This window comes from Podarcis pityusensis, assembly GCF_964106645.2.
Source record: "Podarcis pityusensis genome assembly, chromosome: 6".
Classification (NCBI taxonomy): Eukaryota; Metazoa; Chordata; class Lepidosauria; order Squamata; family Lacertidae; genus Podarcis; species Podarcis pityusensis.
Genome location: NC_138030.1, coordinates 3,047,102 through 3,067,505, shown reverse-complemented (window position 1 = coordinate 3,067,505; position 20,404 = coordinate 3,047,102). Strand labels below are relative to the sequence as shown.

The 20,404-nt window shown below is 49.6% G+C and overlaps 1 protein-coding gene across 2 annotated transcripts in view; it reads left to right on the top strand.

Annotated features, from left to right (window-relative positions):
• MYLK2 (myosin light chain kinase 2) overlaps positions 1-16,366 on the top strand; it is a 42,696-nt gene extending 26,330 nt beyond the window's left edge. For both annotated transcript variants that reach the window (XM_081011222.1, XM_081011221.1), the window contains exons 7-13: positions 839-980; positions 2,262-2,332; positions 3,070-3,198; positions 5,744-5,896; positions 9,428-9,560; positions 11,677-14,699; positions 15,434-16,366. In XM_081011222.1, coding sequence (XP_080867348.1) covers positions 839-980; positions 2,262-2,332; positions 3,070-3,198; positions 5,744-5,896; positions 9,428-9,560; positions 11,677-11,757 — 709 coding nt within the window. In that variant the 3' untranslated portion in view covers positions 11,758-14,699; positions 15,434-16,366. The remainder of the gene's footprint in view (positions 1-838; positions 981-2,261; positions 2,333-3,069; positions 3,199-5,743; positions 5,897-9,427; positions 9,561-11,676; positions 14,700-15,433) is intronic.
• The last annotated feature ends 4,038 nt before the right edge of the window (positions 16,367-20,404 follow it).

Genomic DNA, 20,404 nt, shown 5'->3' with positions numbered 1-20,404 from the left:
CCAATTTTATTTACATTGTTAATGGACTTCCCCAGATCCCTCCCTTCCGAATTTCATTGTGTCTGTATGTAACAGCTTTCCAATATCATTCTTAAACTAAAAATATTTCCAGCAATTAACTATCTTATTGTTCTTAATCCAACTTACTTAATTAAATCCTAAATTAATCCTAGGCCTATTTGGCGCTTTCAGGTGACTTCTAATTATTTATATTACAATATTTATTCAAATAGTCCTTAAATTTCTTCCAATCTTCTTGATATTCCTCTTCTTTCTGGTCGCAGATTCTTCCAGTCAGGACATTTGTTTCATGGGTGTGGCGACCAGCCTAAATGGGACCTATATGTGGGAGGATATGGGATGGCCTTTTGATGGTGTCACATGGACGCTGGGAAAAGCCCACATGCATGAGTAGCACCCAGAATGCACTGCCCTGAGCATAGCTGTCAAGCGTCCCTTATCTGGCGGGACAGTCCCTTATCCCAGCGCCATGTCTCGCTGCTGTCCCTTATTGATGATGTCCCTTAAATAAGCTACTGAAGGTAATGAGGTCCTTTCTATGTCCAGCTGTCCTTTGTCAACAACAAATTGTTGCTGTTTTTTTGTGTTGAATATATGCTATATGGTAATTTATGGACCTAATAGGTATCTCAAGCCATTTGCACGCAACAAAATAGGTATTTTATCAAAGTAATTGTTGAGCCCTTATTTTGGCTGCTGATCCCTTATTTTTGAGGCTTCTCGTCCCTTATTTTCAAATCTGTAAGTTGACAGCTATGGCCCTGAGGGGTTTGGGGTTCACCTGATGGTCTAAGGCAGCCCCTGTCCTGCGTTGCAGCGTGGAGGGCGGCGAGCTCTTTGAGCGGATCATCGACGAGGATTACCAGCTGACGGAGGTGGACTGCATGGTCTTTGTGCGTCAGATCTGTGACGGGATCCTCTTCATGCACCACATGAGTGTTCTCCACCTGGACCTCAAGGTAGGAGAACATCTCTGCCCTCCCTCAAGAAGGAGGAGGAGGAGGGGCAAAGCTATTGTGGGGCACAAGACCTTTGGGGCCAAACCAGCAGTTCCCGGACACTGCTTCCATAAATGCATCTGCAGTAGCTCCGACGCGACCTTATAAAAAGCATCACTCTCAGTAGATGTTTGCATAACCCACTAAGGAAGATAAAATTCAGAAGTGCAGCACTTAATGGCACGCTTATTCAAATGCCAATGAAAATTATTTAGTTGAATTCAGCAAAATGGATATATCTGATCCAGTGATACCAACTTTTCAGAATCAGATGGGGTATAAATTATTTATTTACGTATTTTTGGCTCTATAATACGCACCAGACCACAAGACGCACCTAGTTTTTGGAGGAGGAAAACAAGAAAAAAATATTCTGAATCTCAGAAGCCAGAACAGCAAAGGGAGCGCTGCGCAGTGAAAGCAGCAATCCCTCTTGCTGTTCTGGCTTCTGAGATAGCTGCGCAGGCTGCATTCGCTCCATAAGATGCACACACATTTCCACTACCTTTTTAGGAGGGAAAAAGTGAGTCATAGAGCAAAAAATATGGTAATTATACACTCCCTGCTGCCTCCTTGCCTCTTTGTGGCCTCCACACCATGTAATCCCACTGCCGCCCAGGGGCTCCTACTACCAACTTTGGTAAGGTAAAGGTGAAGGGACCCCTGACCATTAGGTCCAGTCGCGGACGACTCTGGGGTTGTGGCGCTCATCTTGCTTTATTGGCCGAGGGAGTCGGCGTACAGCTTCCGGGTCATGTGGCCAGCAGGACTAAGCCGCTTCTGGCGAACCAGAGCAGTGCACGGAAACGCCGTTTACCTTCCCGCCGGAGCGGTACCTATTTATCTACTTGCACTTTGACGTGCTTTCGAACTGCTAGGTTGGCAGGAGCAAGGACCAAACAACGGGAGCTCACCCCGTCGCGGGGATTCGAACCGCCGACCTTCTGATCGGCAAGCCCTAGGCTCTGTGGTTTAACCCACAGCACCACCTGCGTCCCTACCAACTTTGGTAACCACTGCCAAAAAAAGAGATGGGCATGAAACAGCCGTGGGTCTGCCCAGTTCCTCTGCTGCGCCAGACACAAGATATCTAGTTGCTCTCCGTGGGGCAGAGAGACCTTCCTGCCATCTTCCCCAAACCTTTCCAGATTTCAAGGGGATCATTTGCAGGTTCCCCACAAAGTCACTAACCGGAGGTGGTGTTTTGGGGTGGGGGGTGTTCTCTTTTCTCTCCCTCCGCAGCCGGAGAACATCTTGTGCGTGACCTCGACCGGCCACATGGTGAAGATAATAGATTTTGGACTTGCCCGAAGGTAATGCCCAGGGCAGGGGTCAGCAAACTTACCGCGCCTCGGGCCGGTGTCTCCAGCGCCGATCGCCGGGGGGCAGGAGGGCAAGGGAGCGCATGCCCATACGCGTGCGCACACGCTATTTCCGGCGCACTTCCGGGTCGGAGGAGCACCAGAAATAGCTTGTGCGCATGTGCAGGGGCCTCCTCCGACCCGGATGAGCACCGGAAATAACGCTTGCGCATGTGCAAATAATGCTTGAGCGTGCACAAATAACGCTTGCACATGTGCAAATAACGCTCGTGCATGCGCAAATAGTGCTTGCGCATGCGCACATAATGCCTGCGCATGCGACATAATGCTTGCGGCATGTGCACAAGCTATTTCCGGTGCTCCTCTGACATGGAAGTGGGCAGCTGCACAGAGCAGTGCCGGTAAGAGTGGGCGACGGCAGTGGGCGGCAGGGGTCGCCGTAGGCTGGATAAACGAGTCCCTCAGGCCTTATCCGGCCCACAGGCCTTAGTTTGGGGACCCGTGGCGCAGAGCATCGCCAGTCTGCACCAGCCCCCTCTCCCCTTTCCGCACTCCTGACCCTGCTGTGTGCCTCTTCTGGGCACTGGGCGAGGGGAGGGCACAGGACAAAGTCCTTTCCGAAGGGAGCAGGCTCCTGGTGCCCACCTTCCTGGGGGGTGGATGGGCCAGGCGTTTGCGTGCATTGATGGTGCTAGATTCTTCTCTCTCTCTCTCTCTCACCTTCCCAGGTACAATCCCAGAGAGAAGCTGAAAGTGAACTTTGGCACCCCCGAGTTCCTGTCTCCGGAGGTGGTCAGCTACGAACAAGTCTCCTACACAACGGATATGTGGAGCATGGGGGTGATCACCTACATGCTGTGAGTTGAGGGGAAGGGGTGCCTTTGGAATCAGGCATAATAATAATAATAATAATAATAATAATGCTATTTGTACCCCGCCCATCTGGCTGGATTTCTCCAGCCACTCTGGGTGGCTCACAATAGAATATTAAAAACATGATAAGACATCAAACATTAAAAACTTCCCTGAACAGGGCTGCCTTCAGATGTCTTCTAAAAGTCAGGTAACAGTAGTACCTCGTTTGAGTCCGCCCCGTTTAGTGTCCATTTCGTGGAACGTCAACAGCAAACCCGGAAGTACAGTGGTACCTCGGGTTACATACGCTTCAGGTTACAGACTCCGCTAACCCAGAAATAGTACCTCAGGTTAAGAACTTTGTTTCAGGATGAGAACAGAAATCGTGTGGTGGCGGCAGTGGGAAGCCCATTAGCTAAAGTGGAACCTCAGGTTAAGAACAGTTTCAGGTTAAGAACGGACCTCCAGAACAAAAAGTTCTTAACCCGAGGTACCACTGTACCGGAACAGGTTACTTCCGGGTTTGCTGCTCGCGCACGTGCAAAAGCGCAAAACCGCTCAAGCACGTGCGCAGAGCGGCACTTTGTCAAGCATCCGGGGCTCCGGAATGGATCCCAGACTCAAAACGAGGTACCACTGTAGTCGTTTATTTCCTTGACACCTCATGGGAGGGCGTTCCACAGGGTGGGTGCCACCACCGAGAAGGCCCTCTGCCTGGTTCCCTGTAACTTGGCTTCTCGCAGTGAGGGAACTGACAGAAGGCCCTCAGGGCTGGACCTCAGTGTCTGGGCAGAACAATGGGGGTGGAGACGCTCCTTCAGGTATACTGGACCGAGGCCGTTTAGGGCTTTAAAGGTCAGCACCAACACTTTGAATTGTGCTCGGAAATGTCCTGGGAGCCAATGTAGGTACCGTATTTTTCGTTCTATAGGACGCACATTTCCCCCTCCAAAAACTAAGGGGAAATGTGTGTGCGTCCTATAGAGCGAATGCAGGCTGCGCCGCTAAGCCCAAAGCCAGAACAGGAAGACGGAGCACTGCGGAGCACTCCGTCTCGCTGTTCTGGCTTGGGAACAGCCTTGCTAGCTTCTGCAGGACAGCGGGGTGAAGGCACCCCGCTGCCCTGCAGAGGTTTGCGCGCAGCCCTCCCCAAGCTAGAGCACACGGCTGCGCGCAAACCTCTGCAGGGCAGCGGGGTGCCTTCACCCCGCTGTCCTGCAGAAGCTAGCAAGGCTGTTCCCAAGCCAGAACAGCGAGACGGAGGGCTCCGTCTCGCTGCTCTAGCTTGGGGACGGCTGCGCGCAAACTTCTGCAGGGCAGCGGGGTGCCTTCACCCCGCTGTCCTGCAGAAGCTAGCAAGGCTGTTCCCAAGCCAGAACAGCGAGACGGAGGGCTCCGTCTCGCTGCTCTAGCTTGGGGACGGCTGCGCGCAAACCTCTGCAGGGCAGCGGGGCGCTGCGCTCCAAAGGCTTCAGGGATCTTTGAGGCTGGCGGTGGGGGAAAGCAGCGCTTCCCCCCACCGCCAGCCCCACAAGCTCTGGTGAATGTACCTTGAACGCACCTTGTTTTGGAGGGAGAGAACAAGAAAAAAAATCTTTTTCCCTGTTCTCCCCCTCCTATGATCCGGTGCGTCCTATGGTCCGGTGCGTCCAATGGAGCGAAAAATACGGTATTTCAAGACCGGTGTTATGTGGCCACTCCCAGTCACCAGTCTAGCTGCCACATTTGTCATTTATTTTATTTATTAAATTTGCATACCCTCATTCATCTGGAGATCAGAGGGCGCCTCACAAACATAAAAGCACCAAATGAGAAAGCAAAAAGACATAATAAAACAAAGAGGCAGAAGGAGGGACCCTGAGGGTCATCTAGCCCAACCCCATGCAATGCAGGAATCTAAGCATCCCTGACAGTCGGACCTCCAAGTAAGGAGATTCCACAACCTCCTCTGCCGAACAGCTCTTGCTGTCAGAAAGTTTTTCCCGATGTTTAGTTGAAATCTCCTTTCTTCTACAGTCATACCTCATGTTACGTTTGCTTCTGGTCACACGTTTTCAGGTTGCGTCCCGCGGCGACCCGGAAGTAACGGAACAGGTTCCTTCCAGGTTTCGCCGCAGGCGTGCAAAATGACGCCACGTGCATGCACAGAAGCGGCAAATCGCGACCCACTGAGACGCAGGTTGCGTTCTTTTCAGGTTGCGAACAGGCCTCCGGAACGGATCCCGTTCGCAACCAGAGGTGCCGCTGTAATTTGAATCCGTCGGTTGCGGTCCTGACCTCTGGGGCAGCAGCAGCAATGTATTTGGCAGAAACAGAACTGCAGCAGAACACCCACGGCGTCGATTGCCGTGGGGAGAGATTGGAAGGGAAATGGGCCCAGCGAGCCGATTTTTTGTGCTCTGACGTAGCCACGGCGTGTTCTGGAGCAGCCAGGCTCCTGGCCCCAGAGTCGCTTGCATTTGCCAAATTTCTGAGCCCCAGGAGAGTTTTCCTTCACTAACGAGCCTTGATTGACACTCTCTCCTCGTTTCCCCACCCTGTTCTCAGGCTGAGCGGACTCTCCCCTTTCCTGGGCGACAACGACACGGAAACCCTCAACAACGTCCTGGCAGCCAACTGGTATTTTGATGAGGAAGCTTTTGAGGGCATCTCCGAAGAAGCCAAGGACTTTGTCTCCAACTTGATTATCAAGAACAAAAGGTCTGGGACCATTTGGGGCAAAAGGGGGGGAAGCTTTGCTCTTTTCTGTGTGGGAACCGATTAACCTCCAGGTCAGCCAGAGAGCAAATGGAGAGGCACCGCACCCTTTAACATTTTCTAGCTGGAGGGAGACCAGTAGAAAATTGCACAGGCTCTTTAGAATCATGGAACCAGAGAGCTGGAAGGGATCACAGGGGTCATCTAGTCCAACCCCCTTTTCGCCCAGTGTGAGACTTGAACCCACAACCCTGAGAGTCTCATGCTCCACCAACTGAGCTATCCCGGTTGAAGAAGCGAATCTGGCTTCTGCTGTGATGACAGAGGAAGTTTCTGGAAAAGAGGGGAGGCGATAGAGGTTTCTAAAAGGAAGCAGTGCGCTGAGAAAGGGGATAGAGAGACTTTTTCTCTCGCTCACATGACACTAGAAGTTGTGGACATCCATAAGGACCTAAAAAGAGCTGGTTGCTGGATCTGGCCCATGGCTTTTTTTAAAAAAATTACATTTTTATTGATTTTTTAATATATCTGTTCCAACAGTCATACAACATAACTGCTCATCTTATACAATATTTTTAGACTTCCATCAACACCTCTGATGATTTTCCATTCTCTATCGCTTATTATGCATTTCTTAATTTCTATATTTTTAAAATATAATTTATTATTTATACCCCACCCATCTGGCTGGGCTTCCCCAGCCACTCTGGGCGGTTTCCAACCAAATATTAAAATGCAGTAATACATCAAACATTAAAAGCTTCCCTAAACAGGGCTGCTTTCAGATGTCTTCTAAAAGTCTGGTAGTTGCTGTTCTCTTTGACATCTGCTGGGAGGGCGTTCCACAGGGCGGGTGCCACCACCGAGAAGGCCCTCTGCCTGGTTCCCTGTAGCTTTGCTTCTCGCAATGAGGGAACCGCCAGAAGGCCCTCGGCGCGGGACCTCAGTGTCCAGGCAGAACGATGGGGGTGGCGATGCTCCTTCAGGTATACTGGACCGAAGCTGTTTAGGGCTTTAAAGGTCAGCACCAACACTTTGAATTGTGCTCAGAAACGTACTGGGAGCCAGTGTAGGTCTTTCAAGACCGGTGTTATGTGGTCTCAGCGGCCGCTCCCAGTCACCAGTCTAGCTGCCGCATTCTGGATTAATTGCAGTTTCCGGGTCACCTTCAAAGGTAGCCCCACGTAGAGTGCATTGCAGTAGTCCAAGTGGGAGAGAACCAGAGCATGTAAATATTTAAAACATTTAATTATCCTTAACTAATAATTCTCCTCATTATCTTTCTTGCAACATTTCAAATGATTCACCTTATGAAACTTCTTGCAATCCTACTAGCGTAATCTGTTCATCACAATTGCTTTTCAAATAGTTTGTAAATTTACTCCAGTCTTCTGGGAATCTCTGGTCCCGCAGGTTTCGAATCCTTCCTGTTAATTTATCTAACTCAGCATAGTCCAGGATCAGGCCAATGGCTCATCTAGTCCAGATTCCTGTTCTCACAGTGTCCAAACAGATGCCTGTGGGAAATCTGAAGGCAGGATTCGAACACAAGCCCTCTGCCCTCCTAGGGTTTCCATCAACTGGTATTCAGAAGCATTGCTTCCCCCCAGCTGGGGAGGCAAGAAAAGGCCATAATGACTAGTATAGCCATCGGCAACCGTCCATGAATTTGCTTTATCCTCTTTTAAAGGCATCCTTGTCTCCAGTTGCAGGGAGTTCCACAGTTTAACACTCCATTGCATGAAGAAGGACTTCTTTTTATCTGCCCCGACATTCAGCTTCCTTGGATGCTCACGAGTCCTCGTGTTCTGAGAGGGGGAAGAAACACTCCCTTAGTAATAATAATAATAATAATAATAATAATAATAATTTATTTATACCCCGCCCATCTGGCTGGGTTTCTCCAGCCACTCTGGGCGGCTTCCAACAGAATACAGTGGTGCCTCGCAAGACGAAATTAATCCGTTCCACGAGTCTCTTCGTCTTGCGGTTTTTTCGTCTTGCGAAGCACAGCTATTAGCGGCTTAGCAGCTATTAACGGCTTAGTGGCTATTAACGGCTTAGCGGCTATTAACGGCTTAGCGGCTTAGCGGCTATTAATGGCTTAGCGGCTTTAAGAAAAAGGAAACAAACTCGCAAGACGTTTCGTCTTGCGAAGCAAGCCCATAGGGAAATTCGTCTTGCGGAACGACTCAAAAAACGCAAAACCCTTTTGTCTAGCGAGTTTTTTGTCTTGCGAGGCATTCGTCTTACGGGGCACCACTGTATTAAAATATTAAAATACAATAGTATAGTGAAGATAGCTATTCTTGATTAGAAAAGGAAATAAATTTGAAGAATGGAGCTTTCTCAACGTCTTCCCAAAAGTCTGTATTTTAAAAAACACCCAAAAAACCCCCCAATTGGAGGTCTGGTATGCGGCTGAAGGGTGGCGATATCTGAGTTTTCCCTCAAGGCTCCCTGCATATTGAATTTCTTGCTGCTCCTGAGATCTTGAGGCTGGGCTTGGGTGCCAGTCGAGATGCTTACGGGTCTCTGGGACGGAGGTCCAGTTAAAGGAGCTGTGCTGCGAGTCACGCCCTTTATGAACCGTACCCCAACCCTGCAGACTAGTTGCTATCATCACGCGCTAGAAAGTTGCGATACGTGGGATATCCAAACCACGTTTTTGAAAGGGGGCCATGCCCATTAAACAATAACAACACACCCACTAAAGATGAATGGGTAGTCAAATTGTGTGAGTGCTTGGAGCTCGCGAAGCTGACAGATGCAATAAGAGATAAACTTAAAAAGAAGAATGGGGATGTTTAAATAATTATCTAGGGGATAAGGGTTCATCAATAAAGACCTGGCTATGTTTGGAATGATACCGCATAGGGAAATGTTCCCTGATACCAAGATGAAGGATTCTATGGAATACAGCTAGAGAGAATCGATAAGAATAATGATCTGTTGTGACCTTGACGGAAGCGTACAATAGATGAGCCTTCTTGTGTTTTGGCTCATTTCCCCTTTCCCCCCTCTTTTTTTCCTTTCCCTTTTTCCTTTCTTTCTTTCTTCCTTCTCCTTCCCCCTTTTGTTCTATGCCATGTGCTTTGATATTTTTTGTAGTTTTTTAGCCTTTTCCATTATTATTATTATTATTATTATTAAGGATTTTTTCTTTTGTCATTTTGGTTGTTTATATTTATTTGTATTTGTTTAAAAAGTTAAAAAACAACAACCAATAATAACACAGCAGGATAAAAACACCCTATGTTTTTATTGGGGGGGGGGGGAGCTGCAGTAACTGGTTGTGTGTGGCACCAATTGGCCAGTGACTGTGCCGTTGACAACTTCCTCCCCTACCGGCAGCAGAAGCTGAGTGCGAATTCTGCAGGGCAGGTTGGAACGCAGACTCTGTTTGATGCGCTTTCTATTTATTGCAGGGTTTTGTACGTTGCAGGATGGGGGGGGCTAGGGGCTCTGGGATACAGCAGCTGCAGGTGGTGACCCCCCCCCCCGATAACCTTTGCCTCTCGTCCCCCTCCCCAGCGGACGCCTGAGTGCTGCACAGTGCCTGCAACACCCCTGGCTCAACAACTTGGGAGAGAAAGCCAAGCGGGTCAACCGGCGGCTGAAATCCCAGGTCCTGCTCCGAAAATACGTGATGAAGAGGCGATGGAAGGTATTTGCTTCTTTATTACTGTATTTTTCGCTATATAGGACGCACCAGACGATAAGACGCACCTAGTTTTGGGGGGAGGAAAACAAGAAAATAAATATTTTGAATCCCAGAAGCCAGAACAGCAAGAGGGATCTGGCTTCTGGGATACCACGTGGCTGTTCTGGCTTCTGGGATGACTGCGCCAAGCCTCTTCAGGGCAGCAGGATGAAGGCTCCCCCTGCCCGGAAGAGGCTGCGCAGGGCTAAGGCAGAAGCCAGGACAGGCATGTTGCTGAAGGGGCGCTGCACAGTTCTCCCTCTCTGCGCAGCGCCTCTCCTGCGAAGGAGAGGTGTTGTGCAGATAGGGAGAGCTGCGCAGTGCCCCTTCAGTGAAGTGGGAGGAGGAACAGAAGGAGACAGGACAGGCGCCTCACTGCAAAGCTGCAGAAGGAACAGAAGGAGTCCCTTCTGGTCCTCCTCCGGCTTCACGGGACAGGCACCTCGCTGAAGGGGCACTGCGCAGCTCTACCTCTCTGCGCAGCACCATTCACTCCATAAGACGCACTCACATTTCCCCTTACTTTATAGGAGGAAAAAAGTGCATCTTATGGAGTGAAAAATACGGTAAATTTCTGTCCTGAGCTTCCTCACAAAGGAAAGGGGCAGCCAGTCGTGGGAGGGAGCTCACCGTATCCGGAAATGGGGGGACGGCGGTTTTGGTCCATTTTCCCACTCCCCTGTGAGTCATCCCACAAGCTTTGGGCTCAGACTGGGAGGTAGCGCAATGGCTGCTGGTGGGCCACCCACTGTTTTGGGGTGGGGTTCAATCACACGCCAGCAGAATTCAGGTCGCGCAAGTCTAGTTGAGTGGGAGGCCTTGCACAACGAACCTGCTTCCCCCCCAAAAGATAAGACTTTTTGCAGCCAGGAAAGAGGAAGGGAAATGCAGTTGCTTTGATGAACATCATTTTATATATATATATATATATATATATATATATATATAATTAGTTTTTCAACATATCATTTTCAACAGTAATTAAACATGCTTTCATATCTTATACCATTTTTTTGACTTCCATCAATCACATCTGGAAATTTCCCAATCTATTCACTAAATATACATTTCTTACTTCCACAATTACATTTAATTCATAACTAATATCTCTATTCTTTCTCCACTTTGCAATGCTTCATACATTTCTCCTTACAAAACTTCTTGTGGTCCTACTAGCATAATTTGTTGATTACAGTTGCTCTTCAAATAGTTTGTATATTTCTTCCTGGATGAACATCATCTAACCTCCCTGGAAACAAACCATGATCGGTGCTCAGTGAACCCAAAAATTTAAAAAAAATTCCCCCCTTTTTTAAAACAATATTCTTATACATTTAAATCGTTTTCTGTTTTTGCACATCTGAGATTACTTGAATCCCTGGACTTCCCCCCCACCCTCCCCTGGTTTCCAATTTTTATCTGTTTTTTTTTATCTGTTGCATCAAATTACATTTTTTCAAAATCATTTTATATCCTTTTTTAAACTTTAGTCATTACATTAGAAGTCTTATAACAATCCTGTTAACCTTTTAAATATCTTTGGTGTTCTTTAAGGTACTCTATAAATTTCTCCCACATTTTGCTAAAAAAATTTATCAGCTTGGTTTCTGATCTCCACGGTCAACTTTGCCATTTCAACATAGTCCATCATCTTGGTTATCCACCCTTGGTTGGGACTTTCTCTTCCTTCCACTTCTGGGCAAAAAGCATTCTTTTTAAGTACTTTGGTATTTAATCCCCTATTATTCCCAATAGAAAAGCTTCTGGTTTTTTGATAAAGGCTAACTTGAACATTTTTTCCAATTCATTATATATCATTCCCCAGAATTACTATTTTACATGTCCACCACAGTAAACCCAGAATCTTACCCAGGGCTCCCACAAACCATTTCCCCTTCCTCATAGGTAACAGAAGAAATTCTGCAACAAAAGTTAGAAGCACAACCTTGATGTGCATTGTTTTAATTTAATTTTAATTTTTAATTTATTATAATTTAACCCTGCGATGTGAGCTTTCCAGCCTCAATGCCATTCCCCCTTTTTTTCACTCTTGTGTGCATTTTCTTTTCCAACCGCGCAGAAAAACTTCATCGGCGTCTGTGCTGCAAACCGGTTCAAGAAGATCACCAGCGCGGGATCCCTGACCGCGATGGGCGTCTGAGCGGCGGGCTGGAAGCGGGCAGAATCGAGCGACACGTGGACGGAAAGGGGGCAGGGGGAACTCCCGATGGGAAGCTTGAACTGCGTTGTGCCCCACGTCTCAGGGACTTGCTTGGGCAAGAGGATCGGGGCCTGCCCCAGCGCTGGCTCCTTCCCAGAGAGCTGGGGGTGAGAAGCCGGTGGACGCCGGCCTGGAACTTTTTAGCAGGGAAGCTCCCTCCATGTGTAGGATATTTGCTCTCTCCGATAGCATCCCCGTATTCCCGCGCAGTTGCCACTAAGCCAGTCTTCCCTACCTCTCTGTATTGTCTGACTTTAGCACCGTCCTCCTGTTTAGTGGCTATTCTGCTGCCTCTCCCTCTTGGACTCCACGCTCCACTACAAACCCAGCTTCCTGGGTGCCATGCTGCTCTTGGACTGCTGCTAAGGACCTCACCCGACATACGTCTGACCGTTCGCTGCTTTCAAGGGACCTTCCGAAACCACTGCAGCCAACTGCATCTCCTTACCTTTGCTACGCCTTGTTTTTTGCCTCCGATTCCACCGTGCAAACTTTAAGGGAACTGGTTTCTGGGGTGGCTGCAGCTTGCCTGAACTGCGGTTTCCCCGCTGTGACCGTCCTCTCCCCAGCTGCCCAGACTGGTTCTGTAACCTTCCCCAGCGAGCCAAAATCTTGACCCCACAGTGCTGGGGAGAGCACCTTCCCAAGCCCCCAAGATTGTGCATACAGGGCGTGTTGGATCGCCCCCACACCCCTGACTGAGAAATCCCAAACCTTTGCGATAAGGATTTTGCCAGGCTGCCAACCCTGTGCCCGTCTCCTTCTGCAGAACGGCTTCTCGGCTTCCAATCTGCTTGCGCCACCCACAAACCGCTCGCTGCCTTGGCACCCCCGAGAGTCTCTGCTCTGACTTTTTGCACAGAAGTTGCACCTCACGACCCTGCTTAGGAAGGCCTTGTCCCCTTGCGTGCTCTTGGAGCATAGCTGTCAACTTTTCCCTTTTCTTGCGAGGAATCCTATTCGGAATAAGGGACTTTCCCTTAAAAAAAGGAAAAAGTTGACAGCTATGTCTTGGAGTTAGCTGAGGTTTGCAGTGTTTCTCAACCTCGGGTCCCCAGATGTTGTTGGACTACAACTCCCATCGTCCCTGGGCTCTGGCCTTTCTAGCTAGGGATGATGGGAGTTGTAGTTCAACAACATCTGGGGACCCGAGGTTGAGAAAGGCTGCATGATGGTCTAGAACAAGCAATGCCTTGTCCCCACAAGGGCAGCCTTGCAGACCCCCCCCCCAGCAAAAAAACCACACACCAAAAACAACCCCAAGGACTTGAACCCCACTGCGCCAGGGACGGCTGTGGGAAGCTGATAATGTGGACAGGAAACTGCCTTTTCCGGCCTGCGCACTCAGAGATCCTCTAGGCTCTGGGCGGGCAGGAAGCAAACTGCCGGCATTCCAGGAGGAACATCCCCAGATGGGCAGCTGGTCCGGAGGAGGAGGAGGAGGAGAATAAGAAGACAGCATTGTGCAAACCACTTTGTGCTAACCTCTTTGCCCTCCTGCGCTGCCGAAGGGTCTGGAAGGGGAACAGGGAGGAGTGGAAGGGGAAGGGGAGAGCAAGGCTCTTGCATCCCACCCCCACCCCCCAAAGGAAGAGGGGAAGGAGATGGACTAATGAAGACCATCTGGGCTGGGCTGGCCTGGCCACGGCCGCCTCCTCGCCCATCTGAAAGGGCTGCTTCAGAGCCGGCCACCAACAGAGAGGAGTGCTGCAAGTGTGCCTGTTGAGTGTTCGTGCGCACATCGGAGATCTCCTCCATTAGCCCAGGGTCACTCCCCTGTAGATCCCGGGAAACCGGCCTCAAATGGAACTGCAGGCCAAAGCCGAGCGTGTTTTTGCAAAACCTCTTTTATTTAAACTTCCCTCCAACTCCCCCTTAGGTTAATGACCCAGAATAACCCGGGAAAATGTAGTTCCATGGAAGGCTGTGGAGGAAGCAGGGGGTGTTGACAAGAGTTTGATTGAGGCTTTTAGTTCCTGTAGCACTTGGTGTGCTTTGGGAATCCTTGCTGCATGTGCCTTTCCCACAGCCGAGCCAGGTAGGTCACTCGTGAGCCCATTTTCCTGATGGGCAAGCTGAGGCCAGAAGGAACCGGTACAAGGGGACGTGTGGACTGCCACCGAAAGGAGAAACCCGGAGTCTCTCCCATCTCATGGTAACATATACAGGCTGCCCCAACGTGGCGCCTGCCAGATGTTCTGGACTACAACTCCCAACAACATCACCCAGCATGTCTGCTGGCCAGGGATGGGGTTGGAAGGGCAGTAGCCCAGTGGCAGAACACCAGTCCCAGGTTCAAATCCTGGCATCTCCAGGTAGGGCCGGGAAAACGCCCCACCTGAAGCCCTTGGAGGGTTGCTGCAAGTCAGTGTAAGCAATGCTCAGCTGAAGGGACCCGTGAGTCTGACTTGGAATCATGCGGCATCATATTTTCCAATGTGATGGAAGGGGGTGGATGCTGCTTCCTGGGAGGTTTTTAAGCAAAGATTGGATGCCCATCTGCCATGGAATCTCGAGTTGAGATTCCTGCCTTGCAAAATGACCGCCAGGGAAACCTTCTCTCTCTACAATAACATCTAGAGGGCAGCAGGTTAGACAAGGCTGATGTAGAGGACAAAGTCTGAGATTGGACAAGTTTCCCCAACTGCGCTGGGCCTGGAGGTTAACCCGAGCAACACGGTTCAGGTCCGATCCCAAATCCAAGGATTCCGCGAGGAGTCAGTCCAACAGGGCCAAGGCAGGACACAAGGCAGGAAACCAGGCTAGGTCAGGCACAAGGTAACAGGCAGCTTCCAGCAAGCAGCAATGTTGCTCCCGCAACCTGGGGCAGGGTCTAACAGCCTTTTATCTCTGTCGGGGTAACAGCCGGTCCTAATCCCCCGGTGACTCACCTCCCTGTCTTGCCCGAAGGCGAGCACTCCTCCTGCAAGTACTCAGGTCTCTCCTTTTCTCAGACCTGAGTCTCTAGCTCGGGAGACGTCAGTGGGTGACTAGACCCAGAGGCCGCCTCAGCCACCCCTGACCCAACCAGTAGCGGAGCAGCTGTAAGTGATGGCCCAGCTGGAGGCAACGAGGTAATCCCCGCATCTGGAGCCAGGGCAGGCTCAGGCCCCTGACTCGGCCCATCTGGTGCCTGCTGCAGGGGAACCTGTGCAGACTGGGGCTCTTCAGAATCAGGCCCCAGACTTGGTCCAGATGCCGCCTGAGGCAGAGGATCCGGTGCAGACTGAGACTCCTCTGGTTCTGAGTCTGAGCCCAAGTCCCAGGCCATCACACCAATGACGGAGCAGGGATACGCTTGGAGCATGGCGCAATCCCAGTCACACACTCCCTACTCTTAAGCCAAGGGATCCATCCATCTCTCTCCCTGCCTCATTTTGGCCTCTGCACCGCTGGCAACCCAAGAGGCATATGGCTGACCAGGGAGTTAAGAGCAGCTCTCTTGGGATCAGGTCCAACACCTCCTCTGCCAGATAACAAAGGATCCTGACCCTCTCTTCTCCACATGATGCTCCAAGCTCATTTGGGACAGTTGTTTTCGAACCTTTCCAGGCCACTTTCCCCTTGGTTCCCTAAACCCATCCCTCTGCCATACAAAAAGTGCCATTCAGAATAGCAGCCTGCACAAACCCACAACACAACAGAGGAACACCATAAAATTCCAAGCAGCCGCAGTTAGTTGCACATTTGTTCAAAATCCAGTTAATTTAGTCTAATTAATTTGACACAATTCATGAACTTGATCTCTTCTCAAAGTCTGACAGACTTACACTTCTAGTGCCAGCCTGCTGCCTTTGCCTCTTAGCACCTCCCAGAAAACAGGTAAAGGACCCCTGGATGGTTAAGTCCAGTCAAAGGTGACTATGGGGTTGCGGCACTCATTTCGCTTTTCAGGCCAAGGGAGCCAACGTTTGTCCACAGACAGCTTTCCGGGTCATGTGGCCAGCATGACTAAGCCGCTTCTGGTGCAACAGGACACCGTGACAGAAGCCAGAGCGCACAGAAACGCAGTTTCCCTTCCCGCCACAGCGGTACCTATTTATCTACTTGCACTGGCATGCTTTTGAACGGCTAGGTTGGCTGGAGCTGAGACAGAGCAATGGGAGCTCACCCCGTCACGGGGATTCGAACCGCCGACCTTCCGATCGGCAAGCCCAAGAGGCTCCGTGGTTTAGACCACAGTGCCACCCGCGTCCTTCCCAGAGGGGCACTACCTCCTACTTTGGGAACCACTGATTTAGCAATGGAGAGAAAGGCGTGTTTTTCTGCCCATTTTAACTTTGGTCTGAGGCTGGAGGCTGGGTTGGGATTGCGTGCATTTTCTGACAGTTGCGGGAGGGCGGATCCTGTGTCTACTGATTTACTAAGCTTTCCCCCAGTTCCACGAAGGTCTCCAGCTTGCGTTTGTCACGGTGCCTCCCCATGGGGGAAAAAGCAGTTTCTGCCCCCCCCATTGTGTCTGGCTGAGTGATCTCTTGATGTGCCCCCAGCGCCCCCACCCCTTGCCACTCCTGGCTGAATGTAAATAAATGTACAGATTCAAGTACCAGTCCTTTGCCTTGCGTCCTCCAAAGGAGGGTGGGGAGGGCTGTATTTTTCTGAGTGCAGCAGGGAGATTCCTGCAGGGTTGGACTAGATGACCCCCAGGTTCCCTTCCAACCTTACAATTCTGGCTTGCTACGTCCTGCGCTAGCAACGGGGAAGGGGCAGTGCAGTCTTAAGGCCCTGGGGACACTCTCTTATTACTGAAAAGAAGTGGCACGATTGAAGCTTATAAAATTATGCATTGGGTTTTATAAGATTACGGCATTGAGAATTTCTTCCTCCTTCTCTCACAACATGAAAACTTGCAGACGTCCAATGAAGCTAAATGTTGGAAGATTTGGGGCAGAGAAACGAAAGGACTCCTTTGCACAGCACACAGTTAAACTACAAAACTTTATCTCACCGGAGGCAGTGATGATGATGATGATGATGATAAATAAATAAATAAATAATTTTATTTATACCCTGCCCTCCCCAGCCAAGATCGGGCTCAGGGTGGCTAACACCAGGTATAAAAACAATTGATTAAAATACAACATTAAAATGCAGCCTCATTTCAGTAGGAACTCAAATCAAATACTTTTTGGGGGATGAAAACGTCAAGTCTTCACCAAGGCCAACTATCCAGACTGGTCCTACATGGGCCAGAAAAAAGCCAGGGAAGTCCCCAAATAGGAGTTCCATCACAGAAGGAGAAAGGAAAGAGGGGAAGTGGATCAAGTTGATTCCACGCCAAAGGCCAGGCGGAACAACTCTGTCTTACAGGTCCTGTGGAAAGAAATCAGATCCTGCAGGGCCCTGGTCTCATGAGACAGAGCGTTCCACCAGGCCGGGGCCAGTGTTGACAAGGCCCTGGCTCTGATTGAGGCTAATCTGACTTCCTTAGGGCCTGGGACCTCTAGGGTGCTGCTATTAATGGACCTTAAGGTCCTCCGTGGCCTTCAGCCTAGGTGGTTGCTTTTTTTTTTTTTTTTTTTGACAAAGTAATAATCATAAATAAATAGGAATAAAGTTGTGGACCTCCCCACTGAGACCTGCCAAAATTTCAACACCTCTTGCGATGGTTTGACCCCTTTCCGTTTGAACAATACAAATTCTACAAACACCTTCCATATCTCCTCAAAATAATTTCTCCTGCATATTCCCCATCTTACCTTAATGGCACATGTTAATTTATCACTAATAGCTATATCCCACACCTCTTTATACCATTCTTCCGTTTTACATTCCGCTTGCCCCTTCCACTTCCTAGCTATCATGATTTGTGCAGCTGTCAATAAATTTGTGAGCAAGTCCTTCATAGTCTGTGAACTTCCCACCCCATCATAAATTGATAATAATGCTACCTCTGGACTTTTGGTCACTAGGTAAAGGTAAAGGACCCCTGACCGTTAAGTCCAGTTGCGGACGACTCGGGGGGTTGTGGCGCTCATCTCGCTTTACTGGCCGAGGGAGCCGGCGTTTTGTCTGCAGACATTTTCCGGGTCATGTGACGAACCAGAGCAGCGCACGGAAACGCCATTTACCTTCCCGCCGGAGTGGTACCTATTTATCTACTTGCACTGGCATGCTTTCGAACTGGCAGGAGCAGGGACTGAGCAACGTAAGCTCACCCCATCACAGGGATTCGAACCGCCGACCTTCCAATCGGCAAGCCCTAGGCTCTGTGGTTTAACCCATAGCGCCACCCGCTTTTTAAAAAGGTGGCTTTAAAAAAAGATTAAGCAAATCTGTGGAAGAGAGGCCTAGCCGGGATGGCTCTGCTCTGCTCTGTATGCTCTGTGCTATACAGTTGGAGACCACAATGCTTCTGACTCCCAGTTGCTGGAAACTGCAAGAAGGGCGAGGGGTCTTGCGTTCGAATCCTGCTTGCTGGTTTCCTGCAGGCATCTGGTCAACCGCTGTGAGCAGAGGATGCTGGGCTGGATGAGCCACTGGCGTGATCCAGCAGACTATTATTATGTTCTTATGCCCTGGGTTCCAGGTGTGCACCCCTGGGGCAGCCGGTAAGCGGAGGAGAGCCGTGGCCCTTGATTCTGGGTGCTCCAGGTGGGTGAACTCCCTTTTCTTGCCCATTTATAATAATAATAATAATAATAATTTATTATTTATACCCCGCCCATCTGGCTGGGTTTCCCCAGCCACTCTGGGCGGCTTCCAAAAGAATATTAAAATACTATGATACATCAAACATTAAAAGCTTCCCTAAACAGGGCTGCCTTCAGATGTCTTCTAAAAGTCTAAAAGTCTGGTAGTTGTTGTTCTCTTTGACATCTGGTGGGAGGGCGTTCCATAGGGAGGGCGCCACTACCGAGAAGGCCCTCTGCCTGGTTCCCTGTAACTTGGCTTCTCGCAGTGAGGGAACCGCATTTGGTGAGCAGAGGAACCAGTAATATTGCATGTGCCTTTTTGGTTGCTGACTGTTTGACAGCGGAACAGTCTCCCACTAGAAGTGGTGGGCTCTCCTTCCTCGGAGGCTTTTAAGCAGAGGTTCGGTGGCCATTGTTGTAAACAAAATCTGCCCTTTTCCCCTTTTGGGGTATCCAAGAGCCCGTATAGAGTCCTTACGTAGGTTCCCAACCAGAGAATATTGAGAAGCAAAGCAGTTAGTAAGCCTGATCTTTATTGATCTGTTGCAACAGGGTGCTCCCCTCACACGCAGGAAAGGAGGAGGACCCAGAACAAAGGTGTGTTATCTAGACATTTTAAATTCCCTGCCCTGGAGCTCAAGACCAGCCCTCCATTCATCATACATACATCACAGAAGGGGTGTAACCCAAGACCACCACCCCCCCAGACACATCATACCTACATCACGGAAAGGGCGGTCTACAGCAGAAATCTGAGTGTGTTGTTTATCTCCTGTCTGACAGGTTACCTGTTTAATGCTTACTTGATTGGATACCCTGGGGTGCCTGGCCAGTCTTTTGTAATGATAAATACTTAGTTCCTGAGCCAGGTCACAGGCTCACCCTATTCAAACACAGACATGCCCTAAAGACAGGATTTGTGAAGGAAAAGACAATGGGGAGGCTTTTCCATTTTCCTTTGACCTTGCAGAGATAACATTTGGTCAGTTTGGGAATCAAAAATGGTTCCAGGTCGGTCTTCCTGTGCTGACCTATGTATGTGCTTGGTTGGTACATTTATTATATATCTAAGACCTTATCACACTATCTGTCAGGGGTGATTTATTTGAGATTCCTGCACTGAAAGGGGGTTGGACTAGATGCCTCTAGGGGTCCCTTCCAACTTTGCAATTCTATGACACCGGCCCAGCTCCTCAGCTCCCTGTAGGCTGAGCTCCTCCACTGAGGCTTCTGCTGAGCTGCCGGTCAGCAGGCTTGCCAGACCCGCCCCTGCCTAGCTCTCTCTGCCCTGGCACTGGGTGATTCTATATATAGAATCTCCTTCCCAAGAGGGCATCCAGCTGGCTGCAGCGTCCCAGAATGGCATTCGGGAGAGGTTGCCCACGGTGTTTCACAAGCCTGCGATTGCACAGCATGGCCCTGTCTGAAATATGCTCAGAGTCGCAAAGTGATTTCATGCTCTTTATTCAGCTCATAGTGGTGAGGAGGAATGAATGAAAGTCCCCTCACAGTATCTGCTTTATATACATTATTTACACAATGGGCTACACATGATTGGCTAATTCTGGAATTCTACTGTAAGCCAATCAGGTTGTGGATTCACTTATATCTGGAGCATGATTGGGTGGTTCCTGCCAACCAATCATACTGCTGCATTGTTCTAGGACCAATCAGACTGCTGCATTCTGAATCCTATTGTTCTAGGACCAATCAGACTGCTGCAATTTGGATCCTATTGTTCTAGGACCAATCAGACTGTTGCAATTTGGATCCTATTGTTCTAGGACCAATCAGACTGCTGCAATTTGGATCCTATTGTTCTAGGACCAATCAGACTGCTGCAGTTTGGATCCTATTCAACTCAGTACATAACACTGTCTGAGTCTGCTGAAGGAGCCCATGGGGGCAAGGCAGGACGTGTGCAGAGGAGGGTGACCAAGATGATCTGGAAA